The 23,092-nt window shown below is 40.1% G+C and overlaps 1 protein-coding gene across 3 annotated transcripts; it reads left to right on the forward strand.

The window, feature by feature from the left end:
- The first annotated feature begins 5,670 nt into the window (after nucleotides 1–5,670).
- Nucleotides 5,671–20,671, forward strand: phldb2a (pleckstrin homology-like domain, family B, member 2a). Of its 3 annotated transcripts, none has more exons than XM_078265740.1 (17): nucleotides 5,671–5,874; nucleotides 7,551–7,675; nucleotides 8,841–9,811; nucleotides 9,927–10,259; nucleotides 13,485–13,619; nucleotides 13,885–14,022; nucleotides 15,083–15,184; nucleotides 16,047–16,157; nucleotides 16,235–16,324; nucleotides 16,499–16,618; nucleotides 16,988–17,087; nucleotides 17,755–17,953; nucleotides 18,561–18,651; nucleotides 18,738–18,884; nucleotides 18,998–19,217; nucleotides 19,363–19,448; nucleotides 19,731–20,671. In XM_078265740.1, the coding sequence occupies exons 2-17, from the start codon at nucleotides 7,621–7,623 to the stop codon at nucleotides 19,869–19,871; spliced, it is 3,039 nt and encodes a 1,012-aa protein (XP_078121866.1). In that variant the 5' UTR covers nucleotides 5,671–5,874; nucleotides 7,551–7,620; the 3' UTR covers nucleotides 19,872–20,671. The 3 variants fall into 3 exon arrangements, with proteins under 3 accessions (XP_078121866.1, XP_078121864.1, XP_078121865.1); XM_078265738.1 differs by having other exon boundaries at nucleotides 5,672–5,874; nucleotides 15,038–15,184; XM_078265739.1 differs by lacking the exon at nucleotides 5,671–5,874 and adding an exon at nucleotides 7,135–7,453 and having other exon boundaries at nucleotides 15,038–15,184.
- Nucleotides 20,672–23,092: the final 2,421 nt, after the last annotated feature.

A 23,092-nucleotide genomic window follows, 5' to 3' on the forward strand; every position in this document is an offset into this window, starting at 1 on the left:
AGGGACGTGACAACAAGGTGGAACATTACGCACTCTTTTTTTCCCCCACTACTGCCCAGCAGAAAGGCTCTTAGCTGTGTCTTAATGGCAAAGCAGCTGGAAAGCAGACAGCAGCAATTAATGGTGGATTATCATGTTATCATATAGAGAAGTTATACACTCAGTTTCAGTTGTTGAAACAGTTTTAGATTTAGTTTTAGGTATTGATTCAACTTTACGGTCGTTTTAGAGGATGTAGTCTGTGGTGCTGTTGAATTGCATTGCAACTGAGTGTATTTTTAAGGAGAGGAAGAACAATTTGCTTATTGTTTAAATATTCTGGCATTAAGGAAGATAACTAGAAAAGAGCATTGATGCATTAAAGAAGAGATTTAGAGAATTGTTGCATTTTAGCAGGATTTCTAACAAATCCTGAGAGGAGACTAATGCTAAAAAACATCCACATAAAAAGGGTGTATAAAAGGGTTAGTTTCATTTGTGACCTGGACACTGCGATGTCCAATCCAACAGTCTTCACTTTAAAACCTTCCACTGTGTGCTAACAACAAGTGTCTGGATACAGTCTGCACTAGTTATGCCATGTTAGCCATCTGCCCAACTATAACCTACAGTATAGCGAGCCTGGGCTTTGGAGTGCAGCAGAAAAGCACCATCTGTAGGAGATTTGTATGAAAAAGCAGCTAAAGGCCAGCACTGTAAGGTACATGAGTGAGAGAACAACTTCTCGCATCACGTTCTCTTCAAAACAAACGAGAATATGAGAATCACACTTACAAAGTTGTTGTAGCCAGTAGCCAGTGCTGCAAATGTAATCATATCCCCATTAAATGCTCACACTGTTGTCTTTTCTGCTTTTCTCCCAGCTCTCATTCAGTCAGTGATCATGGAGATGACTGATGAGATGGTCACCTGCTCCTCTCACAACATCTACCCCGTCCCTCAGGTGATATGGGCCACAGATCCCCCCTCTGCCCAGGAAACTCTAGAAAATTCAACCATCAAATCAACAGACCACAAGGGTCTGCTCACTGTGGAGAGCACACTGAGGATTCTGGGTAATCTCTCCAATTATACCTACATCTGCTCTTTCATATCGGCTGACAAGACCCAGGTGTGGACTGCCTCTCGGAAAAACAGAGGTGCGTTTTGGTTGCATAATGATGTAGTTTAATAAAGAGGATGATTTCTGACAAATAATAGCAAATATCTTTCAGAGGGTATAACACGGGAAGAAGGTCACGCACTGACCATCCCATGCATCGCCCCGCACAGTCTTCAAAATTTCTCCCTCACCTGGACCTTCACCTTGTCCACTGAGCCCACAGTTATCTTAAGATATGACTCAAAAACCAGATACACCTTTAACCTGTGGGAGGGTCAAGCTGAACTGGACCAGGACCTGCTTCTTCTGGGAGATGGATCTCTTCTGCTTCACAAGCCAGACATTGAGGAGCACTCTGGGACATATACCTGCACTGTCTCAGGCCTGCAGAGCAGACACATCGTTCAAACCAAAGTAAACATCACTGTTGCATCAATAAGTGAGTATTAGAGTCTTCTGTTCTGTAAACTCAATGAATCCAGGACAGAAAATAGAAAAAAATGCACTAAAAGGAAATGTGGTGTGTTTGCCCTGCAGGTGTGGACGAGCAGAGTGTGCAGAGGTCATGGTGGAGCACTGCAGCTTCTGCAGCTTTTTTCTTGTTCACCATTACTGTAGCTCTCCCTCAATGTGTAAGGCAAAGAGGTATGTAAGATATTTACTCTGTGATGTATTCAAGCCTTTGTGATGAAAAGTGAGTGCATGTATCAATTGTAGCTTACTATGGTTCAAAGCTGTAAAATAGTTATTTGATTTCAGCAGCGTAGTCTGCTGGTATTTTATGGTAATATTATGAACGAGAAAGCATTCAGAGAGAACAAACCCCACCACTGCCAACGCCGCACTATAATCCAGATAAGTAAAACTGCATCCTGATCCAGATCTGCATCAAGTCGCACAGTGACAGTCATGCTGATTTATGGGGGATTGGACTACAAGACTTGAAGTGAGTCCGACTCGTGACCATTTCAATGGATCCTGTTACCTCTATTGGGAAAATAATATCTAATTTTGCTGGGCAGCTCGTATTTTGAGTTTGTTAGCAACTGCAAAATCACAATGTGTTGAAAATGATTTTTTACAATAATTTCTATGAGTGTAGGTAAAAGTGTTTTGCAAAAAAAATGCAAATTGGAAGAAAGTGTATTTATTTGGAAATGGGTGTGGCCTAGGTTGACAGAAACACTAGGATCCCGTAAAAAAGATTTTTGCTTATACGCCACAGAGTGCAGTGCAGATGAATGCTTTATAAATGGCCATATGGTGGTCTGCACCAAAAACTCAGCAGTTTTCAGGGCTGATGGCCAAACTTTTCGCTACTAATTAACAAACAAACAAATTTGGCCATTAACCAACTAATGGGTGGAAGCAATACTATTGCTAATTCAACAGCACAACTTTTTAATTGACTTAAGTATCGCTCAATATTACATGTGATATCTCATTGCCTTTCAGCTGTTGAATAACTCTTTTAGATTTTCTCATACAGGTACAGCAGTTGAGACCAGAAGTGCCTCACATAGCACCAATGGAGCAGGTTTTGTTGAAGGTGGGCTTCACAAACATCTAAGTGCCACAACTTCATATATAATTGGACAACATGGAGTTGAAGGCAACAGACCACAACTACAGTTTGAAGCACAGGATGAACTGGCAGGCAGTATGCCAAACACAGCAGAGGACTTGTCTGTGGCTTTACCACCAGGTATGAATACAGAACAAGAAGAAAAACCAGTAGGACCACCTGTGGAGGGAAATGATGGGCTGCAATCCAGTAGTATGGAGAGGGATGGATGTGGAAACATTGAGGCTGGGCTTCATATAGAATGAACTTCAAGTAACTCGCAGTGGAGGATAATGCACGTATAAACTACCCCCAACAAACCTCCAGATGTGATTCTGTAAAATGTATTAAGAGCATGTGCCTCGCCATGTCTTCATCAGTGCACAGTACCTGTATCGTATACTGTGAAAAACTATTATTGACATTGAGTGTAAGCTTGTTTTCCTGCATTTAAATTAAAAAAAGGAAATGTATTGCAACATTTTCTGTACTGTGCTCAAATTTGCCTAATTTCATACTTTTTGTCGGTGATAAACAGAAAGCAATGTACAGATTCACTTTCTGCTATCTGACATCTTAATCATTCAAAGTTGGCCAGAATGGTTAATGACAAGTATAGTAACAAAAGTTGCAGAAGTAGCTAAACATGTTGCTTTATTTCAGAGTGCACAAATACTGTATGTCTCCAAGGAGTTCCCTCCCACTAACTTCAGCTGTTATCGTCTCCTGGAGGATGAGTGATGATATCACCATGTGCAGCAGCATACAGAAAGCAGCAGCTTACCAGTCCAAGCTTTCCTGTATCTTACACTGCCATTGCTTTTACACCCTTCAAAGTGACTCATTTGTGAAGACTGAACCAGCCAATGGAGGAACTTGCTTGCATGTCAAAAGTTAAATAACCCACAAGAAAACTACAAAAGGTCTGTGTCGACGGACTGCAGTTTGATTTTGACTATGAACAAATTGCCACTAAAGATAGGGACATAATTAAATTGTCTTTTGCCCACAAACATGACACTGCCCAAAGATGTCCAGACCACCGCCTACATTACACCACAGCCATATAAGTACAGGCTCAGTGGCATAACAAACACTCAAACATCTTGTTTTGTGGTTTCAAGTGGGCCTTAAGCCAATTTTCAAATTAAACTGAATCTGATCATCTAGATAAACCCTGCAATTAGCTTTGATGTGGGTTATCTTCACTATTGGCCCACATCCTGCTAATTTTCTTTATGGATATGGACTGTGGGATGGCTCCCCAAAACGTCTTTGGGACTGGCTCATCTTGCCAGTAAGTAAATAAACATCTTTCAATTGAAGCAGGTGTATGTAGGTTGAGATGGGGGTTAAACATATAAGTATCCAGGACCAGGTGAGAAACATAGTTAGATTAGACAGAACAAAATGAAGGATGAGTCAACAAGGCCATACCTAACTACATTTAACACCAAAAATTGCCTATTGACGTTGGCCTCTTGTGATTGGGTGAGACACTTGAGACGTTTCACGCTGTGACTCAGACCTTCCAACAATTACCAGAGTTGATCGTAGCCTACACCCACTCCCACAATCTCACACACCAATTTTTCTTCCATCGTTCTTCTCTCTATCCTGCTTTTTTCCACGAACTTCACTCAAAATCACTAGATTCACTCTACACATGGTTTCAGTCTATTATAAAAAAAAAGCATACACATGCAACAATTTGCAGCAAATAGGCTGTTGGTGTGGCTGCTTAAAAATCTTACCTTTTTGAAAACTTTCTTTGGACAGGAAGTGGAGTAACATTCCAGCGCTCTATGACCATTACATCTTTGTGTTGGCAATACATTTAAAGTGACCCACTTTTCAAATGAGACCTTCCTGGGATTTATGTGTCATTTTATTTTCCTGAAATTGTGAGGAATGAGAGAGAGGGATAGATAGAGAGAGAGAGAGAGAGAGAGAGAGAGAGAGAGAGAGAGAGAGAGACATGCATATATGTGTTCACATATGTGTGTTTTTATGACAAAGACCCCGGCTCTGCGTCTGGAAGTAATCATCTTGTCCAGGCTGCACTCCGCAGCCCCCTCCCTATGATGTAATTGGAGTTTTTGTGCATGATGGTTCAAGATTTTCAGTGGGATTCAGGGGATTTTTCAGGGAACGTTTCATTCATTCTACTACCTGAACTTTATACTCTACATTTAAATTGCTTGTTTTATACCTGCATGCTGTTTGGATCAGTTTAAGAAACAATCTATTACTGTCGATCAAATAACGATGAGAGTATTTGGTTTGTTTCATGTTGCAGTGTGGGTAATGTCTCCGACTGTTAGGGTTTTGACTCTTTGCAGGCACTTAGTAGGGGGAGTGAGGTTGGCTCTGTTTCAAACACAGTGATGGGGCCTCCTCCCGCCTCCACATACGGCTGAAACAACAATCTGAGAGTTGACTTTATTTATTTTTTACAACGTTGAGCATTAATGCCTACTTTTGCCTTTGTGTGAGAACCGGGAATAGTTCATATTTTTGTAACAAACTGGCTGGACAGCAAGGAAACTGTTGCCATTACAAATATAATGTGAAATGTAGAGAGCAAAGTCTATGACAATGGAGATTAGACTCTGTCACATGACAAATACAGATTAGCAGTGACTTGCTCATCTCCATGCTGCAATATGATATAATAACATGATGCTGCAGCTTATTGATCATTGTGAGGTCAGAGGTCTGAATCAGACAGAAAAAAAATCTGTGCTATAGGGGATTAAACATACGGATTCATTTGATGACACTTATAATAAGAGCTAACAGCTTTAATGCGTCATAATTTCCTTCCTTCTTGCCTTTTGTGTTTTTCTCGAGATAAGAGCAATCCCCTATCTAACCAGAGAGGGGCAGCAGCAGCACCTGATGATGAAAAGTGAACACCCCACCCCCCTCCTCCCCCCCTTCTCTCTCTTCTGGGGAGGAGAGTCTGAGCTAAAAGTTGAGGTGGGAGGTGGGATCCTGTCTGATCCTTTGTCATATTCCTTTGTCATATGAAGACTACTCTGCTGTTTCATAAAGAGAGAGAGAGAGAGAGAGAGAGAGAGAGAGAGAGAGAGAGAGAGAGAGAGAGAGAGAGAGAGAGAGAGAGAGAGAGAGAGAGGAGTTCAGCTTCAGCAGCAACAGACACGCAAAAAAACTTGCAAGTATGTGAATGGGACAAAAAGCAAAGGTTAGTCGCTTTTATTTTAATCGCAGAAGTAGATTCACTCTGCTCCTACTGTAAATGTCCTGGTCGATATGATGCTCCGGGAGAATCACATGGCTGCACTTTATCTTATTTACACCGCTATGTCAGACTTAAAGTAGGTTTGTTTATCACATGCTGCATGCACAGTTATTGCCAAATGTAGAGATGTGAACATACGCATAAAATGACAAATGACTTGAACTTAATTGTGTTTTTTGTAACTCAGGCAAAGAGATGTGCTAAAAGTCAAGGGAATGGATTTTGAGCTCTCACATTTATCTGGTTTGGTTAAGAGGCTAAAAGGGGTGGTTCACTCTTGATGTTTAACATTGCTGGAAATTGACACAACCAATTAAAAGTGGATGACAGCCAACGGTGGTTATTAGTAGCCTAATTCTTCTGTTGACTACATCGTGTGTGTTCTTGTCATACCTTATGTTGAATCAGGTTGTCGTATTGTAAAAGCAGCTGCATTGAGTTAAGAGCTGAAATGGTTAGTTGATTAATCAATAAGTTGATCCAATCAATAAGTTGCTCCAAAACAAACCTTACTAATATGAGTATTTGCTGCTTTTTCTGTTTTTGTATCGTTGTGAACTGAATATTGGGTTTCGAATTGTTGGTCAGAAAAAATCTGACATTTGAAGATGTCACTTTGGCCTCTGGGAAATTGGAACAGCTATCACTATTTTCTGACTTTTTATAGACCTATGATTGAACTTAAAATAATCGTTATTTGCTGGTTCTAATTGATTTGAAGCTGATTTATTTTGCAAACATCTAATATGTCCCATCTGATTTTTCTTTTTAAATTTTCATTGAATTATACATGTTTGTCTGGGCAGTGAGTGAAACTTGTAAGGCAACAATGGCCTGAGACTTATGCAGTGTGAAGGTATTTATTTTAGCAGATTATCCATGGCCATTCCTCAAACTGATTACATCATTATTTATGATTTGCACTATCCTGTGAAGCCGGGGTTCCCCCCCCACCCCTTTTTTCAGGAGGTCTGGAGAATGAACTCATGCTGATTGATTGTATGACTGTGTAAAAGGATACCCTACTTCCTGTAGGCCCTCTCTCCAGACAGCAGGAGCAGAAAATCTTGGAGCTCTGTCTTTTTCTGCAGTGTGTGTGTGCTGTCTCTGCTCTGTGGGAATACTTTGGAGGGCTGGGCTAAAACATTAAGGTGCAGAGTGCTGCTTTTCAGACTTGGATTTTATTGGTAACACTGAGCCAGGCATAAAAACTTTCCTCTGGATCTGTTTTCCTACTTAGTCTTCAGAATTTTTTTTTCTTTCCGTTTAAATATGCACATCTGAAATATCTGCTTGAATTGAGCTATTGTTGTGGAGTTGTTAGAGGATATGTTGGGGGGCCGCAAGGCATGGATTCAACTTCCTGTGATGTTCTTTAAATCTTTTGTTTCTAGATTGAAAATGCTGCTGTGCGATGTGGCAAGAATACTTGTATGTTAGGAAAGTTAAACTGATTAAATTGTTACGTTCAGTATTTATTTGAATTTCAATAGGTAAAGGATGTATCCAATTTATATATGAGGTATAACTCCTTTTGACAATATTAAGAATACAAGAAGTTGCAGTGTTTTCATGTTGTGTGAGTTTTATATTGACCCTTTCCCTTTTCTTCTTCTCAGGGAACAAAGCATGTAGGGCCCAGCTGAATCCTGCATCCTCAGACTGAATCAGAGAAAGCAGGTCAGTGTGATGAACAGCATGCTTCCTCAGAGGAGTGCTGTCGCCACACTGGGCTACAGCTCAGGTAAGACAACATTCAAGAAAAGGTTTTGTTTTCTTGTCATATCTTCTAATATTGATCACTTTAATTGGATCATTGAGCAGTGAACCTTACAGTAAACTTATATATTATACTTGTACATTTCACATCTAATATTTTATTGCATGTCATTATAATCTTTTAATCAAATCTACCCCCCACCTGTGTTCAAAGAATAGAGTCAGCTGAATGACAATAAACAGGATCAGTTTAGCTGGCTAAAATCATGCAAATCTGGATTAGTTAAGTGCTTTATGAAGCTTTATTGAGTTGTCTGCATAACTTTTCTTAACCTGGAACCTGGAACAGCTTTTTTTGCACCAGTCCATGTTCAAGACTTGAAGGGATTCTGGGTTTTAATCAAATCAGAAAAATGGCTCTTGGAACAGGCTTATAGCCTATATATTTTCTGAATAAGCACACAAAATGCTGATAATTTTAGCTACAGCTGTTTTTAAAATAGGGCGATACAAGCTTTATTCCTTTAGGATCTCTGACAATAAGTTAAGTTAAATCATTGTCATATTTGCATGACAGTATTCAAGTTTTTTTTGCAGCAAACCAGAATTCATTTATAAAACCCAAATTTATGAAAGAGTTTTTGTGACAAACAAGTACAGGAGGTGGACATTCTTTAATATATTCCTTTGGTATGTCCTTTGGGTGTACATTTTTTATATAAGCCATTACAGGTTTCTACCACATCCTCACATGTATTTTATATTTCTTCAATGTGATTTGTATTTATGTGTGTGAAACAAAATAAACTAAACTATCACAATTCAGCTTCCAGCCACCCATGACTCAGGGCACCGTCCTTACACTGCTTGCTAAGATATTTGAGCTGTGGTGGAAGTGATTTCTCTTGCAGTCGAGACTATGATGCATTTTGGCTTGTCTTGGTCCACCAGCATTCTTCCATTTTTAGAAGAAGCTTAACCACTGATTGAGCCAATGTTTGTATTGGGCTCAAAACTGTATGAGCGTACATTCTTTACTGGTTTCCCCTCCCCCTTACTCAGCATATGAGTGATAGCACTTCTCTTAGCTGAGCTGGTGCTTATTAAGTAGGTTACATTAAACCTGATTCTATTACAGAGTCCAAAAAGGGACAGGATTTCATGCTCTACCAACTCTCTCTTTTCTACAGACTGTGTGAAGATTGAGCACAGCGGCAGTGGCTCAGTGGGTGGGACATTGCTGAGGGGCTCCCGCTCTAAAGCAGAGCTACAGGACCTGATGGAGACACTGCAGCGCAGGAAGAGTGCTCTGGAGGCCAGCTTGAGGGCAGCCGAGTGCAGCCGCACGTACCTCAGCGTGCCCTCACCTGTTGGATCCCAGTCCACAAGGCCACCGTCAATCCTCAGCAATACCGAACGGCCCCCGTCTGCCTCCAGAACTTTTTCCTACATGACCAGCAGCAGCAGCGTGCCTCCATCACCTCGACAAGGTGAACGCCAGCTGAGCCCTAACGGCTTGCATCGTCATTCCCACTCTCGCCACCAGTCACAAGACAGTCTGCTCCTTTCTTACGCAGCAGATGGAAGCTCTCTGCTCTCCTCCTATGGGCAGCCCCTACCTCGTTCTCCCAGGGTCAAAAGTGGAGCAGCCAGCGTGCCGTCCAGTCCTCGCATGGGCCGCAGGCTCTACTCTCAGGGCAAAGCTGGACAAGACTCCCGGCAGAGGAAATACTCCACTGGCTCCCTCCACAGCCTGGGGACACATAGCCGATCTCTGCCACGGCTTCACAACGCAGCAGAGCCCCCTGCACTGTCGCTACCATCACGACACTCAGTGGGTTCCCACAGAGGAGTGGGCTCAGCAGGGCAGCGGCGCAGTCTCTCCTCCCTCGAGCAGCCACCAGATGTGACAGTACCAGCCAGCATGCCCAGCACTCCCAGGAGGGCCAGCCTGGTCTCTCTGAGCTCTCTGGGTGTAGAGATAGACGGGACAGGCTTAGATCTGGGCTTCGGCGAGAGGAGGTTATCCTTTGGGAAGGGTGGGCTGGGTCCAGGACAAAGGGTGGGCAGCATCAGCTCCTTGAATGGCAAAGAGGAGCTTAGAGACTATCACCAGCACCAGAGAGATGAACGACTCAGGGAGCAGAAAGTGCAGAGATTGGTGAGTTTCTAATTCATCCACTTTTCTACTCAAACAACCTTTTAACACCTTGTTTGACCTTGTTTGAAAGCATGAAAGTTAATAGTAAAGTAACTATAGCGTCACCTGTCTAAAGGAGTGCCAGCGTCTCGAGACCATCTTAAACCTGTGCACTGAGTTTGGCCATGTGGAGAGAGAGCCGGCGGGCTCAGCTGTTTCTGACCTGCAGAAGATCAATAAGGAATTGGAGAAGCTGCAGGTGTCAGAGGATGAGTCAGTGTTCTCTGACTCTCCCAGCAGCGCTGCGCCAGAGAGCTGCTTTGGAGCCAAAGCCAGAGACTTCCAACTCGTTGAGGATCAGCAGGTCAGCCAGCGTCAGCAGAGCGGCTACAGAGAGGCCAGGTCCCACTCACCTGCTATCAGCCTGGACAGCAGTGCCCCCTCACCATCGACCCACCACAGAGCCAAAGTAGGTGTTGCAAAATGCATGCTTATCTACAGGTCATCATAAACAAAAGGGTCAGGAGGGCAAAATTGAATATTGATCAATTATATGGAATTACAAATTAAATTAAATCCCAGTCAACCTTCAAATGTAAGGATTTTGTTATAAATGGGTCATTGTATTGTTAGATTCATTAGAAAAACAAGTCAAGTACATTTTATGTATAAAGCCCAAAATAATAAATCACAATTTTCCTCAAAGTGCTTTACAACAGAACAAAAAAACAACAAAAAAAGGAATAAAACTGCAACTCATTCTGCATTTTAAATAAATGAATTGTAAACTGATTTATCTCCAGGGACCATCTTAAACACATGCAGACCATCTTAAAAGCCATCCCTTCTGGGATGGTCTGCATGTTTTTATTTCAAGTACTATACCCTTCATTGGTTAGTATTTGAGCTCTGAATACAATTATTTGCTAATCTGTCAAATCTGCCACAGGCAACCAAGAATACCACTAGGATATGTTCTACCCATTACGGTACATGGTTCTACTACTCTACTTACATAGGCAGCCACTGACATTTTGTAACAGTAGAGCTGAATTAATTGATTTTCTTGGTACACTTTGGGACAGAACTCCATGATAAGCTAAGTAACAACTCCCACAGTGCAATTAGCTAGCGTGTTAGCTACTTATCCTGCAGCAGATAAGAAACAACGTTCATTTGGAGTCTTTTCTCTGGCCTCTTGACCAATATTCACTCTATTTTTATTGCAGATTGTGTCTCCATGAACCTTTGACAAAAATATCTGTGGCTAAACTGCTTCACTACTCTATGTTCACCAGCTTGTCGCTAACTTTGTCTGATTTGCTAACTTTGGTGCTGGACAGGCTAGTGTACAGTGGGTTTACCAGGTTTTTCTCTGTAACTTTGTTACTGGGGCATTTGAATTGATCAGAGCCATGGTTAATGTTATTATAGTCTTGCATTGCCAGAACGTCTGTGTCAGCGCTGGAGTCCTATGTTCTTTTCCTACTGTGACAAGTCAAAATGTCTGCTTTGAAAAAGGCCTGGTAAATCTACAGGAAGTAAAGTTTCTGATTAGGCTGCATCACCTGAATGTTTTTGATGAAGAATGTAACATCTGCCCTAAGTATATCCACATCTTGTTCTCCTATTTGCTTTCCTCCCATCCTTTCTTCACCTTTTATCAGTTATTTCCTGCTACAGTGAGTGAAGAGAGGATCAAGCTGTAGTGAGGACTAATGGGACACACCCCTCCTGTGGAATGCTGTTTATCAGACTGCTGATAGCTTGTTGATCTCTGCTTGTTTACCTTTTGTAATATCAGGGTAAATCCTTTCCACATTTCCACAGAACACCATTTCAAAGTCTAGTGCAGACTACCAATTTTCCATATATCAAATGTGTCCGTATGTGAACTGTGTGGGAAATGTGTATACAATTATGTTCAAGACGTCTAGAATCTTTACAATATATATATATTTGTGCAGCCATTTCCCCTAAATGTTTGCAGCAGGGTTGACTGGGTTAGTGTGGTCCAAAAAACATCAAATCATCGTACATCAAACAATGACAACAGTTTTGCCTAATATTTGGTTCAAACTGGATTTGTCTCAATAAAAAGTGCAAACATGTGTGGCATGAAGCTCTTGTGCAGGCTCTGAAAGAAATGCTAAGTGTGTGTCTTCCACAGTATTATTCAACATTGTGATAAACTTGTGGTTGTCGACGCAGATTCCTCAAAATCATTGGGCTTTTATTCAGAGGTTTTGTACAGTGTGTGCAATCAGTTTGTACATTTCCTGTTTATGTGGGATGTTCAGACAAATAAACAAGGAAATCACAGTTGCACAAGACCTCCTCACAGCTTTGATACTACGATTTGACCCCGTTTTCTCTTATCAACTTTTTTAAATGTGTAACAGTGGGAAGTTGTCGCAGTGGCCTCGTCACACATACTGAGAAATGAACGAACATGTTAAATTTACAAAAAAAATATATTGGATCAAATACTGTGATTTTAGCTACCAGGCAGGCCCCCTCCTCCACTGTCCAAGTCCTAGTGCCGCTACTTTACTGTCTCTCAAACAGTGCAGCTTTTTTTCCATTCTCGCGCAGTAACAACCTAATGGTGTGTCTGGTTTTAATGAAGAAGTCCTAGTTTTGTTTCAGCACTCAGCCATTCAAACTCGAGGGAACAGGAAATGACTTTATTCCAAGGAGAATTATTGTGTGTGTGTGTGTGTGTGTGTGTGTGTGTGTGTGTGTGTGTGTGTGTGTGTGTGTGTGTGTGTGTGTGTGTGTTTGTGTTTGTGCATGCACAACTGTGTGCGGGTGTGTGTAAGTGGAAGAATGCTAGTGTATATGCATAGCAAAGACATGCATTTTTTCCAGATGTTTTGAACTTTTATACTGAGGCTCTAAATGGATGGAAGACCTTGTGAAAGTCAGAATGTAGTGAACACATTTACTCAGGTATTCCATTTTCTTCATGTGGAAGACACAATTTTCAAACACACTTAGAGTTTATTTAAATTATTTTCAAGTTGGGACCATCATTTCTGCAATGTGTCAATTGTGGCAGAGGTTTACAGACTCCAAATACCCTCTCTTCCACCATCTGCATTCCTCAGTGTGTGCAGGAAGAAAAGCGCTGACAACCCTCCTATAAATCCTAGAGCTGCTGACCACATGAGGCTGTGACCAACAAAACAAACCTCCTGACTCCTAAAATAAAGAATACCTGATAATAAAGGATCTCTTAAATGTACCTACGTATGAGTATGAATGAGTGTTTGTGGGACGTTGCTAGACTGTAGACGATTAAATATGTGGGAGAACTTTGGCGTGACTGGCAGTGGAGTGCACTGATAAAGATTTCCATTACACCAAGTGGAAAAGAATCCTGCCCCTGTTGTCAGCGATCCAGCTTTGGATGAGTTAAAACAGCAGCCGCTGTCGTCTAATCCATAAAAAATTGATTCTACTGGCTGGCAAATTAGTTTAACAACATATTTAAAATTATCATATTATACTTTATGTATGAAATATACAATCACCAAGAGAAGCTACTACCAATAGACTTTATGATGATGATTTTTATGTGCATTTCTTAAATGTACATTAAGTATAATTATTTAGTTCTATGTGTGTATTCACAAAATGTGAAGTCTCCTGTACAGCCAAGCATTTATACGCATTCCTGATGTCACTACAGGCCTTTGAGAGAGTGCAGCTGAAACAGGAAGTAACGCATATAGAGGAAGAGAGGATTCAAGTTCTGAACAACATAGAGGAGCTGGAGCAGAAGATCAAAGACCTGGACAACCAGATGGAGGAGTCTGTCCGAGAGGTAGACAGCACAATGCAGTATATAAACTGACACCTGAAGCGCTTGATAGTTTGTTCTCATCTAGTGTCAGATAAACTGATGACTTTTTGATAACTTAAGCGTAAATTGTCGTTTATCACTCAAGCTCATCACAGTAAAGCTGATGAAGTGAGCCGCAGAAATCCAACATTTTGCTCTTTTGTTTATCTTATTCTATCTGATTATCTAATTAAGTTTGTTTCACTTTTAGTTGTTTTTTTTTACTCTGTGCTGCTGTTTCTCGCAGATGGAGGTGGAGTGTGCTTTGCTGGAGGGGGAACAGGAGTCGGAGATGACCCAGCTGCAGAGGGAAAAGGAGCTTCTGGACAAACTTAAGAAAAATATGCATAGTATTGCGAAGACGAGCCACACTGAGAAGTCACAGGTAAAATATATAAAATGCTTAAGCCATGATAGGCTTTTGGCAGACACAGTATGTGGACACGGGTTCTTAGACACTAAAGCCACAGCTCAAGCAAGGATCAGTTCAGTTCAACCACAGCTTCCTCTAACATGGGTTCAGTTACATTTCCTTTCAAACTAAACAAATAAATCAGGAGGAAATGCTTACAACACCAGATCAAGCAGGTTCATCACAAATTGGATCTGGCTAAAAGACATTTACCTAAAACTGTCCAAATGTGCAACAGAGAACAAAGAGCTGAAAATCTCCAAACAAAGTAATTAAACAGTGCTGTGTTTCTGCATGTAGACCTATTAGCTAACTTTCTCTGCAGCAGTATTCTTCTGGTAATCTACTGGACAGAACCCATAAACTAACTCCACTGGACAATACATGGCGGTTTATTCTGTATTCTCCATATTTAGCTCATGTTAGCAAGACTCACAAAAAACTATCTCAGGTCTCATGTTGTACCTCTGCTGTCTGTTTTACTTTTCTTTTCTTCCCAATTTGTTTCTTTTTGCACCTGCATTATTTCTCTTAACTTTTTTCTTTCTAATCCTGGATCCCTTCCTTTACTTCCTGTCTCACATTCACTACTTCTGTTTTTGCCTTGGTATTCCTTAGACCCACATTTGGGAAGAGGCCCAAATAGTTACCATGTGTAAAAAAACAAAATGTCAGTCCATCTGACTACAATTTGGTGGAAAACTAAAATCACCTCAAAACCTGGCATCACTTAGAAGGACAAGATATTTAACACTTATTATTGTCCAAAACAAGTTCAATGTTAATTAGGATGAATTACTTTGCTCAAAACACCAAGACTGTTTCCATTCATGGATTTCCATAGATACATGCACAATCTATATAAAGTTATAGTTTGTTACTTGTGCCCAAAGTAGATCCAATTCTTAAGCAGGGTATTCTCATCTATGTATGTATTTTTATATTATTATTGGGGTATTGTTGTGTGTGCGTCTGCACTGCTTCTCAGGAGGCTGAGGAGCAGACAAAAAGTTTGGAGGATTTGGAGTTTCAGAAGCTGGAGAAAGAAATGAATCAGGATGAGGATAAAGAAAGTGAGAGCCAAGAGCTGCTGCGAGAGATTGCCGAGTGTCAGCGTCTTACAGTCACACGCAAGGTAAGGCGAGTGAGGTTTTGTGAGTGTGCATGTAGCATGTATTGCATGTTTAACATCGCAGGCAGGGCTGGCATCGCATCACTTTGAAATGTCAGATTTTTTGCCAGAAATATCTACAGTTCAATTACTAATGTGGGTATTTTTGGAGCATGATAACAGAACACACCAACAGTGTCCATAAAGGAACCAAATTTACTCAAGATCTAAATGTGTACTGTTTTATTGTTTTATGGTGGTTGACTTCTTGTCAGTTGTAGTAACCCTAAAAACCCAAATGCTGAGTTTGAGCCTACTTTCTTATATTATCAGATGAAGTGCATTTATTTAAATGTTCTGACCTTAATCTGCCAGACCATATAAAGTTGAAGCACATTTAAACCCTTAAAACGTTTTGTTGGTCATCATTTTTAATTTTATTTTTGGGGGCTTTTTTCAATTACGACATTGTGGTCTGTCATTAATCTTACCACAGGTTGTGCATGAAAGTAAAGCTGCAAAATTGTGAGATTTGCAGCACAAAGCATGAACTAATTACAAGAAACAGCAATACCAACAATGGTAAGCATGAAATACTATTTACATAGTAATAAAGACAAAGAGAATGCATTGATTTTTCAATTGAAGGCAATTCCACAGAGAGGGGGCAGAAACAGCGTGATAATATCACATTAACGTGTAAAGAAGATGTAGCTGACAAAAAAAGGATTTCCCATCCCAAAATGAGAATTGCTCTCTGCTGCTGCTGCTGCTGCTTCATAATAAAACACATCTGGAGTATCTGCTAATGTGACAACATTACTTTGTTTCATATAAAGTTGCAGGATGCTGTGTCTTGACATTGTGCTATTTTTTTTTGTCACAGGAAAGACTCACAACGCTGAAGAAACAGTCCTCACAGATTACGTTACAGGCTCAGCAAGAAAGAGAGAATTTCCAGAGAGAGAAAAACAATTTGCTCATCATGCTTCAGAAGGTAAGACAATTCTTTGCATGCTGATGTAGTAAATATTTGATTTCATTTACTTGAAGATCTTATCCTGATGTCTGCAGGAGAGAGAGAAACTGGCATCTTTGGAAGGAAAGTATGCAGAGTTATCTGAGGGACAGACCTTCACCAACAACCCTGCAGCCATCAAAGAGGTAGGTGTAAGTTACAGCTACAATTAAACTTTATATTTCCACCAGCAGAGTGCTCGTCTGTCTCTGTCACACAGAGAATGACCTAAGTTTTAATGTCTCAGATGAAAAGTCCTGTTTTCATATTATTCTTTGTGATTCATCTGCTCTCTGTGATCACTGCATAACTCTCTGAAGGAAAGGAGAAGAAGCAGCAAAGAAAACTCTTCCCACCCAATTGACAGCCTACCTCATAAGAGGAGCCAGCAGCTCCTCACATCTTACGGCAGATCCCTGGGACGCACGCTTCCTCCAAAGGTCCTAATCTTTTTGTCAGAAGTAATCTCATTAAATGTAGTAGAATCAATCATTATCTAAAGAATACTGTAATACTACGGTAAAGGCCTTACAGCAAGAATAACCCAGATTGAAAAAAAGTTTCAAAATAATGCTCGTTCTGATTCTGGAATGCAAAAGAGGGGATTTCACTGCCCTTATTATTTGTATAGAGAAATTGTTTGAACTTGTGGTCCCTTGAGAATGGTCCACCCAAACCGGAATTCACAGTTTCAGTCTGGCTTGCAACACCAATCCAGCTCATACTTTGCGAATGAAAGAAGTTCGTAGTTGGGTGAAGGTTGTAGAGCCTGATTCTGAACAGCATGTGTGCCGCTGTTTCCTCCTCAGCCCCACTTGCCTCTGTCCCAAAGCTCGAGCTGTGGCAGCGTCATCTCACAAGGCTTCAGCTTCTCCCCCAGGGACCTGAGCACCCGCCGCCTGCCCAAAAGTGAGTCAGAGTACCAGTTAGTCGCATGTTGTCTGCATCAAATCTAAACTGTGTGACTGGCTTTGAACCTAAGAGAGACACATTTAGTCCAAAATCTGATATCAAAGAGGACATGTTTGTCTCAACAGAGTACTGTACATCATACCAGATAGGAATTTGTGATTTTGAGGCAAATTACTTGTTTGCACAGCTTGCTCAAAACTTGTAACACATACAAAGTATGTTCATTGGTAATGGCAATATATAATTCATTAGATATTGTATGTGTAATGAGGTTTTGAGAAATATTTTTGAAGATCTTGTCAGCAGCATGATGTTTTATACTGTAGCATAATAGCCATACTGTTTTTTTAGTATGACTTCAAGTTTTTTTTAGAAGATTGAGTGTTTTATGCTAAAGAGCAATTCTACAAACTAAACAGCCTAATACAGTAGACATACAGTAGGTCGTGTTGACTCAAATCACATATAATAACAGCCTTTGTCTTTATCCAGTTTAATCAGTGTTACTTGGACAGATTTTCATAAAATTATCATGAAAGTAAAAAAGAACTATAAAAGATGCTAGCCCACTTAGCCAACTAATGAATGAACTGAAACCCTGTCGTTTAGATCCTGCATGCTGAGGGTATTTCCACTGTCTTACTGTAATATTTTCTTCTGCCAGCAAGCAACAGCCGTGCACACATGAATGAAGACAGACAGAGAAGAAGTGATTTTTGCAGCAGGATGATCTCTGAGCCCAGCGTGTTCTTGGACTCCTTCTCCTACCCGGACAACAGCCAGGCCTCAGATACTGTCAGTGTGGACAGCTCTGACAGCCTGGAGACCAGCTTCTCCGCCTGCTCCCCAGACAATATCTCCAGGTAAGAGAGAAAACACAATGATGTAGAGATGAAAGGTTACTTTGAAAAGTTTAGATAGAGCAAATATGTGTGTGTGAGTGAGAAGACGAGGAGTTGTATTTTTTAGAAAAGACATTGGAGTAAAGGCTGCAATAGATGATCAGGAGAGATATTCTGAAAAGCAAACAGAAAGAAGAAATGCTTTATAAAGAGGCTGTGATGCTCTCTGTTTGTGTCAGATGAGACAAACATATCCATATATCTAGCTCTCCTTACGCTTTCTCACAAACAGTTACATACACATTAGCAAATTCAGTCACAGCCTTTGTAAAAGTGTACATGGCAATTTGTCTTGTCTAAGGGGGGCTTAGAAGTTCATTTTCAGGGATGTCCCGGTGTTATTAGAATCCCCTTTTTCCCTGAACCTGAAAATTTTATGTTAGGTATTCGTACAAATGAGTTGAGTTTGTTTGCATGGCATCGTTTTTAGTTTACTCATTACAGTGTATTTTATCACCTTGTTTTGTTTTGTTGTTTTAGCTGATGATAAAGGAGTGTCTTCCCCCCCTTATTAGAGAAATCTGGTTCTTCTTTTTTTTGACAACTCGTGTTTTCAATGTTTCATCAGTGCCAGTACGTCCAATATGGCAAAGATCGAGGAGATGGAGCGTTTACTTCGAGAGGCCCAGGCTGAGAAGCATAAGCTCCTCGAGAATCGGGTAATGTGCCAAACCTAACCAAAACATCCGGTGTATATAGATGTGTGTGTGTTTGATGATGGATGTAATTTACACTATATGTGCAGGAGCGTGAGATGGAGATGCGCAGGCATGCTCTGGAAGAGGAGCGGAGAAGAAGGGAGGAACTGGAGAAACGACTGCAGGAGGAGACAAGCCGAAGACAAAAACTTGTAGAAAGAGAGGTGAAGCTCAGGGAGAAACAAAGATCACAGGTATTCAGAATAACTGACGAGAAGAAGTTGAAATCTGATGTTCTCTTTTCACCATAAGCTTCGTGTAAATACTGGGACAATCTGTTGTTTAATTTCACTGTTTTTTTCCATAGTCCCGGCTGTTGACTCGCTACCTCCCTGTAAGGAAAGACGACTTTGATCTTCACGGCCATATTGAGGCAGCTGGACACAACCCAGACGCCTGCTTCCATCTGGCCATCACTGATAAAACCTGTCGAGGCTTTCTGGTCAAAATGGGCGGCAAGATCAAGACCTGGAAGAAACGCTGGTTTGTCTTTGACCAGAATCGCAGGACGCTCACCTACTATGCAGGTGAGTAACTTCTGCTTTTCAGTTCTCTGTTGTGCAGTTTAAGATGTGAGACAAAGTTACTGCAACAGTGATGTCACGCTTAAACTATGCCAAGACCGAGCTTTGATCACAGTGCTGTCGGTTCTGTTTATATTCTCCGATGCAGACAAACATGAGACCAAGATGAAAGGAGTAATTTACTTCCAAGCCATAGAGGAAGTGTACTATGACCATTTAAAGAGTGCACACAAAGTAAGTCAGTTTATGTGTGTGTGTGTGTGTGTGTGTGTGTGTGTGTGTGTGTGTGTGTGTGTGTGTGTGTGTGCGTGCGTGCGTGTGTGCGTGTGTGTGTGTGTGAATTTAGCATGTGTCTACACATGAATCATTTTCTTTGAATAATGTTGACATCTGCTTATCCTGTGCTTTTCTCCCTCCATTTGTCTTTCTCCCTCCCACACATGCATCATCTCACCCCTCTCCCCTCTATTTTTATTTCACTTTTCTTTCAACATTACATTCACTTCCGCACCCAAGAGCCCCAACCCCTCGCTGACGTTCAGTGTGAAGACCCACGATCGGGTGTACTACATGGTGGCTCCGTCGCCTGAGGCCATGCGTATATGGATGGATGTTATGGTTACGGGTGCAGAAGGGCACATGCATTTCATGGTGTAACTGATCCCAACAGGTCAGGGTCCACACCACTAAATTCCATTAGTAAACGTTGCGTCACATGAGAAGTTTTGCGGCACTTTGCTTGTATCACCGTAACAGCAAACGCGTTGTGTAGAGCTGAGATTGATGTTCATCAGGTCAACAAAACAAATGAACTTCTGTTTACACACTCTATAATTTAATCATGTATAACAGATCAAAAAAATTGATTTACTGGTTTTATAATTAAGCTGTTTAGTTATTTCTTTAGCTGTTTATGTACTGTGGTCCATGAGAGGCTGGATCACTAAATCTTGCACCAGTTTAGTAGTTGCATTGTCCAACTTTATCCTTCCTTAAACTAAATCTCTGCCGTCTCATACTTTAGTCAACACTTGATCAGGGAAGCTTCTCAATGATTAGAGAGATCTGCAACATTTCTAAACTGCGGTACATACTGATGTTGCTTGTCTATAATAGATGCATATCTGCCAAAACAGCTTTCTGTAACCTAGCCTTTGGTAATATATGTATCCGCCATGTACAAATCAGAGTTTAAGTTCTAGGTCCACCTCTATTTCCTAGCCCTCTTCTTCTACCCTCCTCTCTACTTCTGGTTGGACGTCAGGCTGTATCAGTGGGTGACAACTTCTTGGCGATCTTTTCCCAGATAAGATCATCCCTTCTGTACTTGTGTTTGCAAGAATGCACATTTTTATTTCGTTTTATTTCAGATTTATTATTTCTATATTGTCACTAATATTCAAATGTAATTAGTGTGAGTATTATTTCACATGTTTAACTCAAGCATTGTATTGCTGATGCCATGATGTCTTGTCTGCTTATTTAAAGCAGGGCTGAATGTCCACCATCAGTTTTCCTTCCAACCACATACATGTCTCTTTGCATCACTTTCATTCCAAGTCTTAATTTGGGCTTTTTCATCACATATACAAACTTCAGTCATGAAGGAGAGATGATTACAGGCACTTTTCAGGTTTTATTGTTATGAATTATTAGTAATTGTTGGCAAATATTCTAATCATAAAAGTAGAAAATCTGACCAAATCACAATGGTACTGGGTATCATGCCTAACACTGTGCAGCTAGCTCCCTCTATCTATAGTAGAGGCTGCAGGCCTGATATGATGAGGCCATGTTATGCAGCAGGGATGCTATACTGTATGTACTGCGTCACCCGCATTTCATTCGTTTGTTCACCAGCAGAGGTCCTCAGTGCAGAGTTATTGCACTGAAATGCCGTAATGCCCCTGCTTCAGGTCCGTACTCCTCAATGATCCATGTTTTCTAATGCTTATATATCAAATATGTGCATGTATAAGCACATGCATATCAAGCTTCAGATTTGTTTTTTGGAAGCTAAACAAAAATCATGTTCAGGATCTTGAGCACAAACAGATTTTTTCTAATTTTGTTTTGAATGCTTTTATAAAATACATATGTTTGATCTGTATTTTTTTTTTTTTTACTATTTGCAACAGTCTGACGGTATTTGATAATTAAAGACCACTAAGAAAAACACCAAGCTGTTGGTTTACAGACTGCAGAGTGCAGGTGAGGCTGCAGAGCTGACAGTGTTGCAGATAAGTTGTTGCCTTTCCTGGATGCTTCTCAGTGAACGGAGGTATCTGTCATGTAAACATCTGATCTGAAAACCGTCATCCACTGTATGAGACACAAGCCTTGAAATTAAACAAATTACTGCATTTATTTATATATATATATATATATATATATATATATATATATATATACGTATATATACACACATATATATATATATACACATATATACGTATATATATACACATATATATATATATACACATATATATCTACGTATATATATACACATATATATATATTAATACATTTAATATTTTGTGTATGAACAATGGTAATTTTAGTCGACTCTATACTACAGTTTTTTATATTATATATTTATCATGTCATGTTTCAATATGGATAAGAATAAATAATTCTGATTATGAATCATAATTGTGAAATGTCATGGTTACTTTGTGTTGAATGTGAACATTATGTTTCACAGGCTGTAAAAACCTAATCATGTTGAACAGTGGAGGTTATCCAGGCTCTTGCTAACCCTAACCCTAACACTAAACCCTTGATGAACTATTGCTTTGTATGTTGGAGCACTAAAAAGAATCTTTTTAAATTCCAACATGGCAAGATGATGTGTTTTCCTATGGATATTGAGTACCATAGCACTGTTATGCAGCCTAATAATAGCCATGATAAGAGCCACACTGTTTTCCTGAATTAGTTGACTTTACTAGAAATTTGCGTTGAAACCCGATGGCTTAAAAGTTTTTAGAGAAGGTGAAACATAACAGGTCAAGTTGTTTTAGCACAGACTGGTAGTTTGATGCAGTAGACAACTCACGTTCATACATGTATAAGTAGTCACTACTAAAAACCATTAGTGTTGCCTTTGTTGAAATATAATAAATATGAAACATGATGCTCTACTTATCATGACTGTAGAAAGAAATCAAACTTATAAATGTTTTTTTTCCTTAAAACAGCATAGTTTAAAGAACAATGTATTCAATACATTAGTTCCATTAAAACAGAAAGGAACATGAAAGAATAAGTAGTGATTACTAAAACGTTTAATTACAACTAGATCTGGGTTTACAGTGCAATGCCACTATAACTCTGGCATGTTGTGCTAATTGATCAGCTCCCAGAATATCTGAAAACATTCTGAAATGTCTCAGAATCTCAAAAACAAGATTTTAATTGTAGAATATAATATCTATATTATGTGGTGCAGCCTTTTTCAAAACATTTAAACACATCTCTTTAAGTTTTATATTTGTAGGCATGTAGGATGGGTATTTTCTGTTTCGCTTCATCCACAGACAGAAAATTCAGCATTGTTGATTTTCTTTTAACGTGGCTGGCTCAGGTCAACGTAAAAACAAAGTTCGGAAGCAAATTGATAATTTATTTAAAATATGTCTCAAAATTGTGAACCATTAGCAACATTATCTTAATTGTTATAATTTTATAATTCCATTTAAAATTGTGTAAGAAGTAATAACTGGTCTTATTAGCATGTACTGTATACTGTGAGTGTGCTCATTAAGGTGCTCATGTTTTTAAACTCCTCCTTCCGACACTTGCAGCATTTCATTGGTTGACCTAGTGGGGTTGGCATGGAAACAGAATAAGGCATGCTAAATTAGGTTCTAACG

The sequence above is a fragment of the Sander vitreus genome, chromosome 13, assembly GCF_031162955.1.
Source record: "Sander vitreus isolate 19-12246 chromosome 13, sanVit1, whole genome shotgun sequence".
Classification (NCBI taxonomy): Eukaryota; Metazoa; Chordata; class Actinopteri; order Perciformes; family Percidae; genus Sander; species Sander vitreus.

Excerpts from the sequence above, each read along its gene's own strand:
- phldb2a (XM_078265738.1), top strand. The coding sequence starts at position 7,621 with ATGAACAGCATGCTTCCTCAGAGGAGTGCTGTCGCCACACTGGGCTAC. Across the intron at positions 7,676-8,840 it reads CACACTGGGCTACAGCTCAG|ACTGTGTGAAGATTGAGCAC; the intron begins GTAAGACAACAT and ends TCTTTTCTACAG. Across the intron at positions 13,620-13,884 it reads TGGAGGAGTCTGTCCGAGAG|ATGGAGGTGGAGTGTGCTTT; the intron begins GTAGACAGCACA and ends TGTTTCTCGCAG.